At 38.6% G+C, this 13,914-nt stretch overlaps 1 protein-coding gene across 1 annotated transcript in view; it reads left to right on the top strand.

The window, feature by feature from the left end:
- The window catches only part of RSL24D1 (ribosomal L24 domain containing 1), an 18,962-nt gene that overhangs the window by 1,548 nt on the left and 3,500 nt on the right, over positions 1–13,914 (top strand). The window contains exons 2-3 of the mRNA XM_007456610.1: positions 8,563–8,676; positions 11,339–11,411. Coding sequence (XP_007456672.1) covers positions 8,563–8,676; positions 11,339–11,411 — 187 coding nt within the window. The remainder of the gene's footprint in view (positions 1–8,562; positions 8,677–11,338; positions 11,412–13,914) is intronic.

The following is a 13,914-nucleotide window of genomic DNA, read 5'->3' as shown; positions in this document are numbered from 1 at the left end:
GACCTGCAGGCTCAGCGGCCATGGCTCACGGGCCCAGCCACTCCGTGGCAGGTGGGATCTTCCCGGACCGGGGCAGAAACCCGCGTCCCCTGCATCAGCAGGCAGACTCTCAACCACTGCGCCACCAGGGAAGCCCCCGTGTCTCTTTTTGAATTATGGTTTTCTCAGGGTATATGCCCAGTAGTGGGATTGCTGGGTCATATGGTAGTTTAAATTTTAGTTTTTTAAGGAACCTCAATAATGTTCTCCCTAGTGGTTGTATCAATTTACATTCCCACCAACAGTGCAGGAGGGTTCCCTTTTCACCACACCCTTTCCAGCATTTATTGTTTCTAGATATTTTGCTAATGGCCATGCTGACCAGTGTGAGATAATACCTCATTGTAGATTTGATTTGCATTTCTCTAGTAATTAGTGATGTTGATTATCTTTTCATGTGCATCTTGGCCATCTGTATGTCTTCCTTGGTGAAATGTCTATTTAGGTCTTACACGCATTTTTTTTTTTTTTGCGGTACGCGGGCCTCTCACTGTTGTGGCCTCTCCCGTTGTGGAGAACAGGCTCCGGACGCGCAGGCTTAGCGGCCATGGCTCACGGGCCTAGCCGCTCCGTGGCATGTGGGATCTTCCTGGACCGGGGCACGAACCTGTGTCCCCTGCATCGGCAGGCGGACTCTCAACCACTGCGCCACCAGGGAAGCCCAAAAGATTTTTAGTTTCTGCTCTCAGGAACATGACAAAGAATTTATAGCAATGAATGAAATGATTGTCAGGTTGGGGTGTAATTCACAGCGGGCATTATGGCTTTGTGGATGATTTGGTCATCATGACTATGATTTTTGTCCATCAGTGTTTGTCAGCTGGGTATGGGAATTAGAAAGGATGGTGGGAGCTATCTAGAGTTGGATGTTGATCTGGCAGACACAGTGGAATTTCAAGTTGATGAGGAAGTCTATATTGCTAGCAAGGATAGTGTTGAATTAGCTGGGAGCTAGCTTGCTGTAGGAAAGACCAGTGTATCCAGAACAGAGTTGATTGGGGAAATAAGAAGTAGAGGCCCTGAAGCACTAATGAAGAACAGGTACCTCATTTTTTTCTTTGTTGATGATTCCGAAATCTTTATCTCTTTAGTTCCAGGTCTGAATTTTCCACTTGACAGGGAAATCCTGTTTGTACCTTACAGTGAGCCTGCTGAGAGTGTTCCTTATTACCTCAAATCTTTTTGCTCTCTGAATTAATACTGTCATCCACCTAGACAGTTCTGCTAGAAAGTGAAAGTCATCTTTGAATCTTTCACCGTTTATATCTAGCTATAGGTTCTATCCATTCTGCCTTTGCAAAGGAGAGTGGTGTCTTAGCTTTCTTTCTGCCCACCTGCCCTGGTTCCAGATTAGGCACTTGTCGCTTTTGTAGCCTCCTAACTAGTCTTTCTGAATTTATGCTCTTAGCTTTTGGGACCATCTTTCAGAGAAACCTCCCCTCTTATGCTTCTCAGGTAGTTTCTTAAGAGTAGAATTAGTGTATTACTGCTCCATATTTTTATAGTTTGCACACAGGGAAAATATACATACTCTTAAGGTGTGCTTAATAAATGTTTGTTGAATTAGTGGCATAAGAAGGTGTTGAAGAACTTTGAGGCTCAGATGGATCATTTGTGTGCATGTTGAAGACTGAGGATGATGCCAGAGGACTAGGTTAAAAAGGGAAATTTGAGTCTATGAAGCTTTGTCTCACACATAATCGTTTACCACCTACCCCACCATAGATTTAACCACTTCCTTAATGTGTACTTGCATATTACTTTATACTTGATTATTGTGTATAGTTATATCCCATTGTTTATATCCTAGTCCGTTCTTTATCTCTCTTGTTTGCAAAATGAGATTTTACCACATTGCTAGACTAAGCTTCTCAACGTAGGGCGTCATGTTTTAATTATTCTTGTATCTAGTACAACATCCAGCACATAGTAGCTGCTCCTTATTTGGGGATTGAATCCCCATCCCATCTCAGTGACTCCAGTCTCTTCAGATAATTCATCGTGCTTTTCAGGTGACATCTGTTAGATATGGAGTTCAAGTAGACTTGTCTGTAACTTCCCATTGGCTCTCTTTGAAACCGAGGAGACCTGGGACAAGTTCAGGCCTCTCATTAGGTATATCTCAGAAATGGGGATTTGTTTAGGAGTTATCTAGTAGGTATTAAACATTGAAGACTTTTACTTAAAAAAGGTAATAGTACTTTGGCTGAGAATACTCAAAGAAATTTTACCAATAATGATTTTATAGTGAGTTATTCCAGAAGACTACAATATTCTCCTATTTTCTAGTTGGTTTGAAATTAATTCAAGAATGTAGACATGCTTTTACTCAAGTCTCCCAGGAGAGGGCTCTCCATGAGGTCAGGGCTTAGATCAGATTGATCTGGTATTGACCATTTCTAAGAAAACTGTGTCCTAGTGTGTTTAGTGACCTATTTGAAGGTCTCCATAGAACAAAGTGTATATAAAATGAAAAGTATTTTGGTTTGTGATATATGCGTGCGTGTATGTGTGTGTGTGTGTGTGTGTGAGTGTGTCTATGTTAGCTTGAAATGGTGATATCTTATTTTGACCTTTTTTTTTTAATGGGTCACATTTTCTGGGTATGATAATTCAACTTAATTTTCTTTGCCAAGATCTACAAACTCAATTACTTTTTCTCTTCAGATTTCCTCTAGTAATACAGACAAACTTCAATGTGTCCTAAGACAAAGTAACAAAATGATGCATTTTAGACTTATAAAATGAGTCCCAATAAGCCATTTCAGGAGCATGTTGAATGATCATTAAATTGTAAACACTATTAAAGGATCACATCTTTTGGGATGAAAGTGAAGAATTAAAGTAGTGAAGAATCTTCCTAGTAGATCTCTGAATAAATACTTTAGAAAACAAATCTATAGTCAGTTTTAGTTGCTTTTTTGAAATTATTTTGTGCAACGGTGGAAAGAAGCAAAGGAAGTTTCAGAGTGGTTGTTTGAAACTTTTAACCCCTTCCCCCCCATTGAGGTATTTAGAAAGTGAATTTTGAGAATTATTCTGAATTGCAAAGGGATTTAATTCCTTAAAACTGTTCCTTTCATTCAAGATCATTTGTAAGGTTTTACTATTATTCTATAAAAATGGTAGTTTTTTGTTTGTTTGTTTTTGCAGTACGCGGGCCTCTCACTGTTGTGGCCTCTCCCACTGCGGAGCACAGGCTCCGGACGCGCAGGCTCAGCGGCCATGGCTCACAGGCCTAGCCGCTCCGCGGCATGTGGGATCTTCCCGGACCGGGGCACGAACCCGTGTCCCCTGCATCGGCAGGTGGACTCTCAACCACTGTGCCACCAGGGAAGCCCTACAAATTTCCTTTTTAGCACTGCTTTCCCTGTATCCCTTAAGTATTGGTAGGCTTTGTTATCATTTTCATTCATGTCAAAATATTTTCTAATTTCCCTTGTGATTTCTTCTTTGCACCCTTGATTGTTTGAGTGCATTAATTTCCACGTATTTGTGAATTTTCCAGATTTTTTTCTGTGATTGATTTCAGTTTCATTCTGTTGTGGTCAGAGAACATACTTTGTATTATTTTAGTCTTTTCAAATTTATTGAGACTTGTTTTGTGTCCTAAAATTATGGTCTGTCTTGGAGAATGTTGCATGTGCAGTTGGGAAGAATGTATATTCTACTGTTGAGTGGAGAGTTCTACTGATGTCTATTATGTCTGGTTGTTTTATAGCATTGTTCAAGTCCTCTGTTTCCTTACTGATCTTTTTGTTCTGACCATTATTGAAAGTGGGGTATTTGAGGTTTCCAATTGTTACTGTTGAACTGTCTATTTCTTCCTTCGATTCTGTTGGTGTTTTTTTTTTTCTTTTGGTGCATGTATATATTTTATTGAAGTGTAGTTGATTTACAATGTTGTGTTAGTTTCTGGTGTACAGCACAGTGATTCAGTTATATATTATACATATATACATATACGTAAATATTACATATTTTTTCATATTCTTTTCTATTATGATTTATTACAGGATATTGAATATAGTTCCCTGTGCTATGCAATAGGACCTTGTTGTTTATTCATTCTGTTGGGTTGGCCAAAAAGTTCGTTTGGTTAATGAATACATTTAATAAAGTTCTTGGTGAAAATGAAAAATTTTTATTTTTACTTAAAACCGAATGAACTTTGTGGCCAACTCAGTGTATATAATAGTTTGCATCTGCTAGTCCCAAACTCTCAATCCAACCCTCTCCCACCTCCACTCCCTCTTCGCAACCACAGGTCTGTTCTCTATGCCTGTGAGTCTTTCTGTTTCATAGATAAGTTCATTTGTGTCATATTTTAGATTCCACACATAAGTGATATCCTATGGTATTTGTCCTTTTCTTTCTGACTTACTTCACTTAGTAGGATTATCTCTAGGTGCATCCATGTAGCTGCAAATGACATTATTTCATTCTTTTTTTATATTCTGTTGTGTATATATGTGTGTGTGTATACATATATGTGAGATATATATATATATATCATATATATATATGTCTCACATCTTCTTTATCCATTCATCTATCTATGGACATTTAGGTTGTTTCCATGTCTTGGCTATTGTGAACAGTGCTGCTGTGAACATAGGAGTGCACCTATCTTTTTGAATTATGGTTTTGTCCGGATATTTGCCCAGGAGTAGCATTCCTGGATCATATGGCAACTCTGCTTTTAGTTTTTTGAGGAACCTCCATACTGTTCTCCATAGTGGCTGCACCAATTTACTGTCACACCAACAGTGTAGGAAGGTTTCCTTTTCCACACCCTCTCCAGCATTTGTTATCTGTAGACTTGTTTTTTTTGTGTGTGGTACGCGGGCCTCTCACTGTTGTGGCCTCTCCCGCTGCGGAGCACAGGCTCCGGGCGCGCAGGCTCAGCGGCCATGGCTCACGGGCCTAGCCGCTCCGCGGCATGTGGGATCTTCCCGGACCGGGGCACGTACCCGTGTCCCCTTCATCGGCAGGTGGACTCTCAACCACTGCGCCACCAGGGAAGCCCATCTGTAGCCTTTTTTAATGATGGCCATTCTGACTGGTGTGACGTGGTACCTCATTGTAGTTTTGATTTGCATTTCTCTAATAATTAGCCACGTTGAGCATCTTTTCATGTTCCTGTTGGCCATCTGTATGTCATCTTTGGAGAAATGTCTGTTTAGATCTTCTGCCCAGTTTTTGATTGGGTTGTTTGTTTTTTTGTTATTGAGTTGTGTGAGCTATTGGTATATTTTGGAAATTAAGCCCTTGTTGGTCACATCAATTGCAAATATTTTCTCCCAGTCTGTATGTTGTCTTTTCATTTTGCTTATGGTTTCCTTTGCTGTGCAAAAACTTGTAAGTTTGATTAGGTCCCATTTGTTTATTTTTGCTTTTATTTCTATTGCCTTGGTAGACTGACCTAAGAAAACATTGGTACGATTTATGTCAGACTTTTTTGCCTATGTTCTCTTCTAGGAGTTTTATGGTGTCATGTCTTATGTTTAAGTCTTTAAGCCATTTTGAGTTTATTTTTGTGTACGGTGTGAGGGTGTGTTGTAACTTCATTGATTTACATGCAGGTGCATATATGTTTTAAATTAAATCTTCATGTTGGATTGACCCTTTTATCATTTTATGATGTCCTTTTTTGACTTTTGTAACAATTTTTCTTGACTTATTTTGCCTGATATAACTACTAATATAGTTATACTATATAAACAGTATAACTACTGTTATACTGTCCTGTAGACAGCATACAGATGGATCTTTTTTTAAAAAAAATATTTATTTTTGGCTGCGTTGGGTCTTTGTTGGTGCATGTGGGCTTTCTCTAGTTGCAGGGAGCAGGGGCTATTCTTTGTTGCAGTGCATGGGCTTCTCATTGCGGTGGCTTCTCTTGTTGCAGAGCACGGACTCTAGGCGCATGGGCTTCAGTAGCTGTGGCTTGTGGGCTCTAGAGCGCAGGCTCCGTAATTGTGGTGCACAGGCTTAGTTGCTCCGTGGCATGTGGGATCTTCCCGGACCAGGGCTCGAACCTGTGTCCCCTGCATTGGCAGGCGGATTCTTAACCACTGTGCCACCAGGGAAGTCCCAGGATGGATCATTTTTAAAATTCATCCTGCCAGTTTCTGCCTTTTCATTGGAGAAGTTGATTTATTTATGTTTAAAGTAATTACCGGTAAGGAAGGACTTCTGCCATTTTGATATTTGTTTTCTACGTCGTGTCTTTTTTGTTCCTCAATTCTTCTTATTACTGTCTTCCTTTATGGCCGCTTTTTCTGTAGTGTACTGCTGTGATTCCCTTCTTGTTTCTTTGTATATTTTTAGTTTTAGTAACTTTCTTAATGGTTACTCTGGTGACTACAGTTAATCTTAATTTCTAACAATCTAGTTTGTATTAATACCAACTTAATTTGATAGTATACAAAAACTTTTTTTCTATATAGCTTCATCCTCTCACCTTTTTATTGTCGTCACAAGTTACATCTTTATGCACTTTATGTAGATTTATAATTATTGTTTTATACAGTTGTCTTTTAAATTAAATCTTATGAAAAAGGAGGAGTCACTAACTAGAAATTCATTAATACTGACCTTTATACTCACCTATTTAGTTACCTTTACCTGGTGTTCTTTATTTCTTCTTGTGGATTCAAGTTACTGTCCATTGTCCTTTCATTTCGGCCTGAAGGACTCCCTTTAGCATTTCTTGTAGGGCACTGGCAACAAACTCTAAATTTGTTTTTATTGAGGTGAGATTTACATAACATAAAATTTACCGTCTTAATTTATTTTTATTAAGGTATAATTAACATACAACATTAGTTCCATGTGTACAACATAATGATTTGATATTTATATATATTGTGAAATGATCACCACAGTAAGTCTAGTTAACATTTGTCACCATACCTTGTTACAGAATTTAGTTTACTGTGATGAGAACTGTTAAAATCTACTCTCTTAGCAACTTTCAAATATGCAATACAGTCTATTAACTGTAGTCATCATGCTGTATATTACATCCCCATGACTTATTTTTTTTATAACTGGAAGTTTGTATCTTCTGACTCCCTTCACCCATTTTGCCCACCTCTCCCCCTTCCCTCAGTCTCTAACAAACAACCACCAATTTTTCTCTGTATCTATGTGCTTTGTGTTTTTGTTTTTTTAGATCCCACATATAAGTGATATCATACTTACGGTATTTGTCTTCCTCTGTCTGCTTATTTTACCTAGCATAATGCCCTCAAGATCCATCCATGTTGTTGTAAACAGCAAGATTTCCTTCCTTTTTTCTTTGGCTGTGCCACGTGGCTTGTGGGATCTTAGTTCCCCAACCCGAGATCAAACCCGGGCCCCCTGCCATGGAAGCACGCAGTCCTAACCACTGGACCACCAGGGAATTCCCAAGATTTCCTTCTTTTTTATGGTTGAATAATGTTCCATTATATATATGTGTCATATTTACAGTGGCATGAATATTATTTTATTGTATATATACACCACATTTTCTGTGTCCATTTGTCTCTAGATGCACACTTAGGTTGTTTCCATATCTTGGCTATTGTAAGTAATGCTGCAATGAACATAGACATGCATATATCTTTTCAAATTAGTATTTCTGTGTTCTTTGGGTAAATACCCAGAAGTGGAATAGCTGGATCATATAGTAGTTCTGTTCTTTTTCTGAAGCATTTCCGTAATGTTTTCCATAGTGACTGCAGCACTTTACAATCCCACCAACAATTACAAGTGTTCCCTTTTCTCTACATCCTCTCCAATACTTGTTACTTCTTGTCTTTTTGAAAATAGCCATTCTAACTGTGGTTTTGATTTTCATTTCTCTGATTAGTGATGTTGAGCATCTTTTTATGTACCTGTTGGCCACCTGTCTTTTTTAGGAAAGTGTCTATTCAGGTCTTCTGCCCATTTTTTAATTGCATTGTTTGTTTGCTATTGAATAGTATGAGTTCTTTACATATTTTGGATATTAACCCTTTATCAGATATATGATTTGCAAATATTTTATCCCATTCAGTAGGTTGCCTTTTCATTTTAGTTTTGTTTTGTTTTGCGGTACACGGGCCTCTCACTGTTGTGGCCTGTCCCGTTGTGGAGCGCAGGCTCAGCCGCCATGGCTCACGGGTCCAGCCGCTCTGCGGCATGTGGGATCCTCCCGGACCGGGGCACGAACCCGTGTCGCCTGCATCGGCAGGCGGACACTCAACCACTGTGCCACCAGGGAAGCCCCAAGTGGTCGTTTTTAACCATATTTTTGGGGCCCTCAATCTTTAGTTGTGATGCTGTTTATTAGTCAAAAAATAGTTCAATTTCCATTTTATGTGATATGTCTCACACATTTCTAAATGGTGTTTTGAGTAAGTAGAAGCAGTTGTGAGTGAGAACCATTGTTATTTCTCAGACTTTATAGTATATTTTGTCTGGTAGGATAACAGGCTATGGTATAAAATTTTTTAATATTGACTTTTCACTATTTTAACACTTTTCTTGTAGGTGTTCAGATTCTGTAAATCCAAGTGTCATAAAAACTTTAAAAAGAAGCGCAATCCTCGCAAGGTCAGGTGGACTAAAGCATTCCGGAAAGCAGCTGGTAAAGAGCTCACAGTGGTGAGTACGGTTAGCTATCAGTATAGTTTTTACAGTTTTCAAAATTTTAACTTCTGGGTGGGAGATGTGATTTCATTAACTCTAACAAGGCTTCCTATAGAATGGTTAATGAGTGACTTATTTGCATTTGGGTTTGGTAATCTCATTCTCACATGATCCTCAAAACCATAAATCTGTAGAATTCTGAAAAGGAAAAAAATTCCTAATCTAGTTCGTAGAAGTGATTTTTCTTATTCTCGAAAAAGTATTTTTAGCTTTTGCAACAAGGGGAGAATTATTTAAATGGATTGAAGTTGGAAATTGCTACTTAGGGATTTTGAAAGGAGGTTAAGAGGTTAAAGGGTTTTTGACTAGCAGTGAGGGCTCAGATGAGGTTTGTAGTAGACTCATCAGTTTCTTGATTTCTTTAGCAGGACTCTGTCTGAGAGCAGAGAGCTTAGTTCATAATGGCAGTGTAAGGAGGAATAGTGAGGAATCAGGGGTGAGGGAGTTCCATGGGGCAAGCCCCCACCATCATATTGCTGTTAATTGAGTTGGTGTAAGGACCTGGTGAAGCTTATCTGCACTCGATCCTTAAAAAGGGAGGAGGGGAGGCTGCTGCACAGGCTACCTTTGAGGGAGGAAGAGCTTTCAACTGTCCCCTTCCGCCAGACTTCCTCTCCCCCCAAACCCATAACTCTTCCCCACCTCGCCACTCCTTAAAGACAGTATCTAAGTAGTTGCTATGAAGCCCTTTGCTGTCTTTCTCGACACCTGAGGTTCTTCAGTGAACATAAAGAATAGTTTTTGACAACATATAAGGCCAATCATCATTGTCACAAAAGTAATTTTCACTGTGGACGAATAGATATGTTGCGTCTCAAAAACAGGTGGCACCTGTATGAGTGAAGAAAGGATGCCAGGTCATAGTCATTTGCTGGTGACCACTTACCTTATCATGGCTGAGGTTACTGTGATCTGAACAGAAGCATGTGTATATAAATGAAATAGCCAAGTGCAGAGTTAATGCTGTTCCATATGCCAGAGTCTGATAGATTTGAAAACTAAGAAATATCTGTAGTTTTTCCAAAATTATTTTGCATGTTTTGAGATAAATAGAATTGTTAATTGTCAAAATACCAACTACATTTGGAGGGGACTAAAGAATTTCAGGCTGAAGCTTACATCATACAGAGTAGTACCACATTATTTGAAGATGTGTAGTTTCAACTCTGTGCTGTAACACAAAGGTTTATAGGTATTGAAATATATAAACATGCTAGGTATTTTTGTTTGACTTTTTGATCTATGGGAAAAGGCAATTTCATATGGTTCAATCTAATATAAAGTTTTCTGGCTGTGAGTCTCATCTAGGAATAGGAAATTAGGGAAGCTTTTTTAGTTTGTTTATAATCCCCATGATGATTATAGGCCCCTCTGAGGGATGGTGGTGATCCTCTCCCCACCCCTCCCTTTGAGCATCACTCATACATAGAGAGACATTTTCAATAGGGCTGTCTTGTACATCGTGGTGTTTAAAGGAGAAAAAGTTTGAAAACTTGTATCCTCTGGGATCGCCCCCGGGGAAATCTTAATATGTGCCCATAGCTTGAAACACTTAGAACTTTTGTGAAGGAGAAAAAGTTTTAAGAAATGCTTCCTTTCCACCTCTCTTTTTTTTTTTAAACATCTTTATTGGGGTATAATTGCTTTACAATGGTGTGTTAGTTTCTGCTTTATAACAGAGTGAGTCAGTTATACATATATATATGTTCCCATATCTCTTCCCTCTTTGTCTCCCTCCCTCCCACCCTCCCTATCCCACCCCTCCAGACAGCCACAAAGAACCGAGCCGGTTTCCCTGTGCCATGCGGCTGCTTCCCACTGGCTATCTACCTTACGTTTGTTAGTATATATATGTCCATGTCTCTCTCTCGCCCTAACACACCTCACCCTTCCCCCTCCCCATATCCTCAAGTCTGTTCTCCAGTAGGTCTCTGTCTTTATTCCTGTTTTACCCCTAGGTTCTTCATAACATTTTTTTTTCTTAAATTCCATATATATGTGTTAGCATACGGTATTTGTCCTTCTCTTTCTGACTTACTTCACTCTCTCCCCACATCCAAACTTCTTGAAGAACTAAGTTGACAGTTTCTCCACTTTGCCTTCTAAATACAACATAAGTGTGCCTCCAGCCAACATCCCTCCTCTGAAACTGATTTCACTGAGGTCATCAATGACCTCTGATTTATTAAAACACCATGGGTACTCTTCAGCCTTCCCATACTTGACTTGGCAGCTAGCAGCCCTTCTCCATTGTTTTTTTTTTTTTTTTTTTTTTTTTCTTGCGTTATGCGGGCCTCTCACTGTTGTGGCCTCTCCCAATTGCCGAGCACAGGTTCCGGACGCGCAGGCTCAGCGGCCATGGCTCACGGGCCCAGCCGCTCCGCGGCATGTGGGATCTTCCCGAAACGGGGCACGAACCCGCGTCTCCTGCATCGGCAGGCGGACTCTCAAGCACTGCGCCACCAGGGAAGCCCCTATTTGTAGTTTTTTAAGGAACCTCCATACTGTTCTCCATAGTGGCTGAACCAATTCACATTCACTTTTGTGAAGGAGAAAAAGTTTTAAGAAATGCTTCCTTTCCACCTCTCTTAAAACCGTATTTCTCCTCTTCTTACAGGATAATTCATTTGAATTTGAAAAACGTAGAAATGAACCTGTCAGATACCAGCGAGAGCTGTGGAATAAAACCAGTAAGTCACAAGGACTACCGGGAATTTTCAGGAGACACTGGTTTGGGATATTACCATAACTTTAATATCAGTTGGTTGTTTAAATATTAAATTTCTTCTTTTCATTAGTTAGCTTTTATACTTTTATCCTTATTTTAATGGCTGTGTTGTATTTGTGGGTTTTTTTAATAAGCTATCCCAAATCCTTTTCAGAATTGGCTGATGTATCCATTATAAAAATGACAGTTACTAAATTTGATATTATTTGAAGTGCCTACACAGAAATATAAAAACATTCAAATATCTGGGGAAAAAAATAGAGATGTAGAATACTTTTGGGGGGTGAGTGTGGCATAGTTAAAATATACAAAACACGTAACACACTTTACAAGTTTAGATAATTTGGTTTAGGGATATAAGTATTGTTTTCTGTATACCTAATAAAACTTAGTGATTCTGTAAAGTTAAAAAGTACAGCATGTAAGGTGATAATTACAAATTTTCTAAGAGAACTTTTAAGTGCTTGACTTGGGTAAAAATGAAGCTATAGGCTACTGAAACTAAAAGCAGTAATGTTTCTTATCTACCTACCTACCTATCTCTGTTTTGTTTACTTATTTAAGTAAGCAGAGGCTTTAATTAAAAAAAATTCTCATATGTAGTAAAACGTAGTTCCTTAAGCTAGCTTGTAGATTCTACTATGTCTCTGTGTGTGTTCGAGGCCCTTGGCCCTGCCTTTTCTCCTTCCCCCATGCCTGCTTATGCAGTCTTTAGCCATTTCTAGTCTTGGGTGTGGAGGTGATGTAGTTTGTTAACTAGAAGTCTCTAAGACTTAGCATTCTACCAACTTTATTGGTCTCTAATGGATTATTGGCAGGGCATACTTTTCAACACCTTTTCACCAGTTAGTCACAAGACTTCAGAGGAAGAGTTGGAAAGTTATGGGCCTTTGTAGTAGCATTTGACACCCTCTAAAGCTTTGTTTATCTTCCTGAACTGTGTGGAAAAGTCAGAGTCCCAATTGGGAATTGCCGAAGTATTCTGCCCCTTGGTGTGCTTGTTTGTTTTTTTTCTCTTTTTAAAAAATAAGGTCTTTCCCTTCTGTTTTGTAATTAGAGGAGGAGTTAATTTCTGATTAGCTGTTGGTTTTATTGGGTTTATTTAGTAAGGAAATAACACTGATTCAAACTCAAGGATTTCTGAAGAGATTAATAGGATTTTTTAAATTGAGATTATAATTGACATATATTAGTTTCAGGTGCACAGCACAATGATTTGATATTTGTATATATTGTGAAATGATCACCAAAATAAGTCTGGTTAACATCTACACCATACATAGCTAATTTTCATAGGATTATTAAATTGATTCCTAAAGGTACTCTTGGCAGGGACATTATTGGAAGATCCTAAAGCATTTCTGTACCCCACTGAGTTTTATTTCACTTTGGCCTTTGTTTTCTTTTTTGTTACTACTTGAAGATAGCAGCTGCAGACCATTTTTACCTATAACTACTTTTATTTGGTGGGTATGCAGCTTGATATGGAAAGTGAGGTACATATTTTAGTCATCTGTGGATCTTCAGTTACTAAGATCCTCTGTGCTGGTATCATGATGTTTATGTTGTTCCTGAGAAATACTGTGTGTCCTCTAAGATGTTGTATCCTTTACCAATAACCACTGACTCTAGCATACAAAGATGAACAGGGCATACACAGTCCCTGATCTCTCAGTGCATTTTACTGAGTACTCTATTTTATTGTTTCTGTTAGACAGTAATTGGTTTAGGTATTATCACAGAGTCTCATTCATTTGCCCCACTCAGATCCACAGACTACACTTTAAGAATCTGGATTGGGAATTGTGCTATTTAGTATGGTAGCCACTAGCCCCAGGAGCTGCTGAGCAATTACAATGTGACTAGCCTGAATTGAGATGTTCTGTAAATATAAAATACATGCTGGATTTTGAATACTTAGTATGAAAACAAGCATAAAATATCTCAGTAATAATTTTTTATATTAATTACATGTTGAAATGACAGTATTTTGGCTATGTTGGTTTAAACAAAATCTAAAATTTAATTTTCCTGTTCCTTTTTACTTTTTTTAAAAAAGTGGCTACTAGAAAATTTAAAATTACATATGTGATCTATCTTACATTGGACAGTGCTGATATAGATTCTAGAGTAGTTGGACTCAACTCCCTTATAGCCAAGGCTCCTCTACACATTTTCTGAAACAGTTGGATTTTAGTGGTTAAGAACGTGGCAGATTGATTGACTGGTTCATGCTACCAGTATTCATCATGTGCAGATCATATCCTAGGCACTTGAAGAAAAAGTGGCTTTTATGACCAGGAAGATAGAGCCTATTTATGGAGATGACAAGAATGGGACTGTCATTAATCCAAGTTCTCTGTAGAATAAAATTTGAAAAGCATTGGACTGGTTTCAAGTACAAGGAAAATTCAGTAGTAAAGGCTTTTGCAAAATAAAAGTTAGAGAAATGATACATGGGAAAG

This window comes from Lipotes vexillifer, unplaced genomic scaffold, assembly GCF_000442215.2.
Source record: "Lipotes vexillifer unplaced genomic scaffold, Lipotes_vexillifer_v1.1 scaffold861, whole genome shotgun sequence".
NCBI classification, from domain to species: Eukaryota; Metazoa; Chordata; class Mammalia; order Artiodactyla; family Lipotidae; genus Lipotes; species Lipotes vexillifer.
The sequence above is the reverse complement of the archived record's forward strand: the minus strand, read 5'-3'. Positions and strand labels throughout refer to the sequence as shown.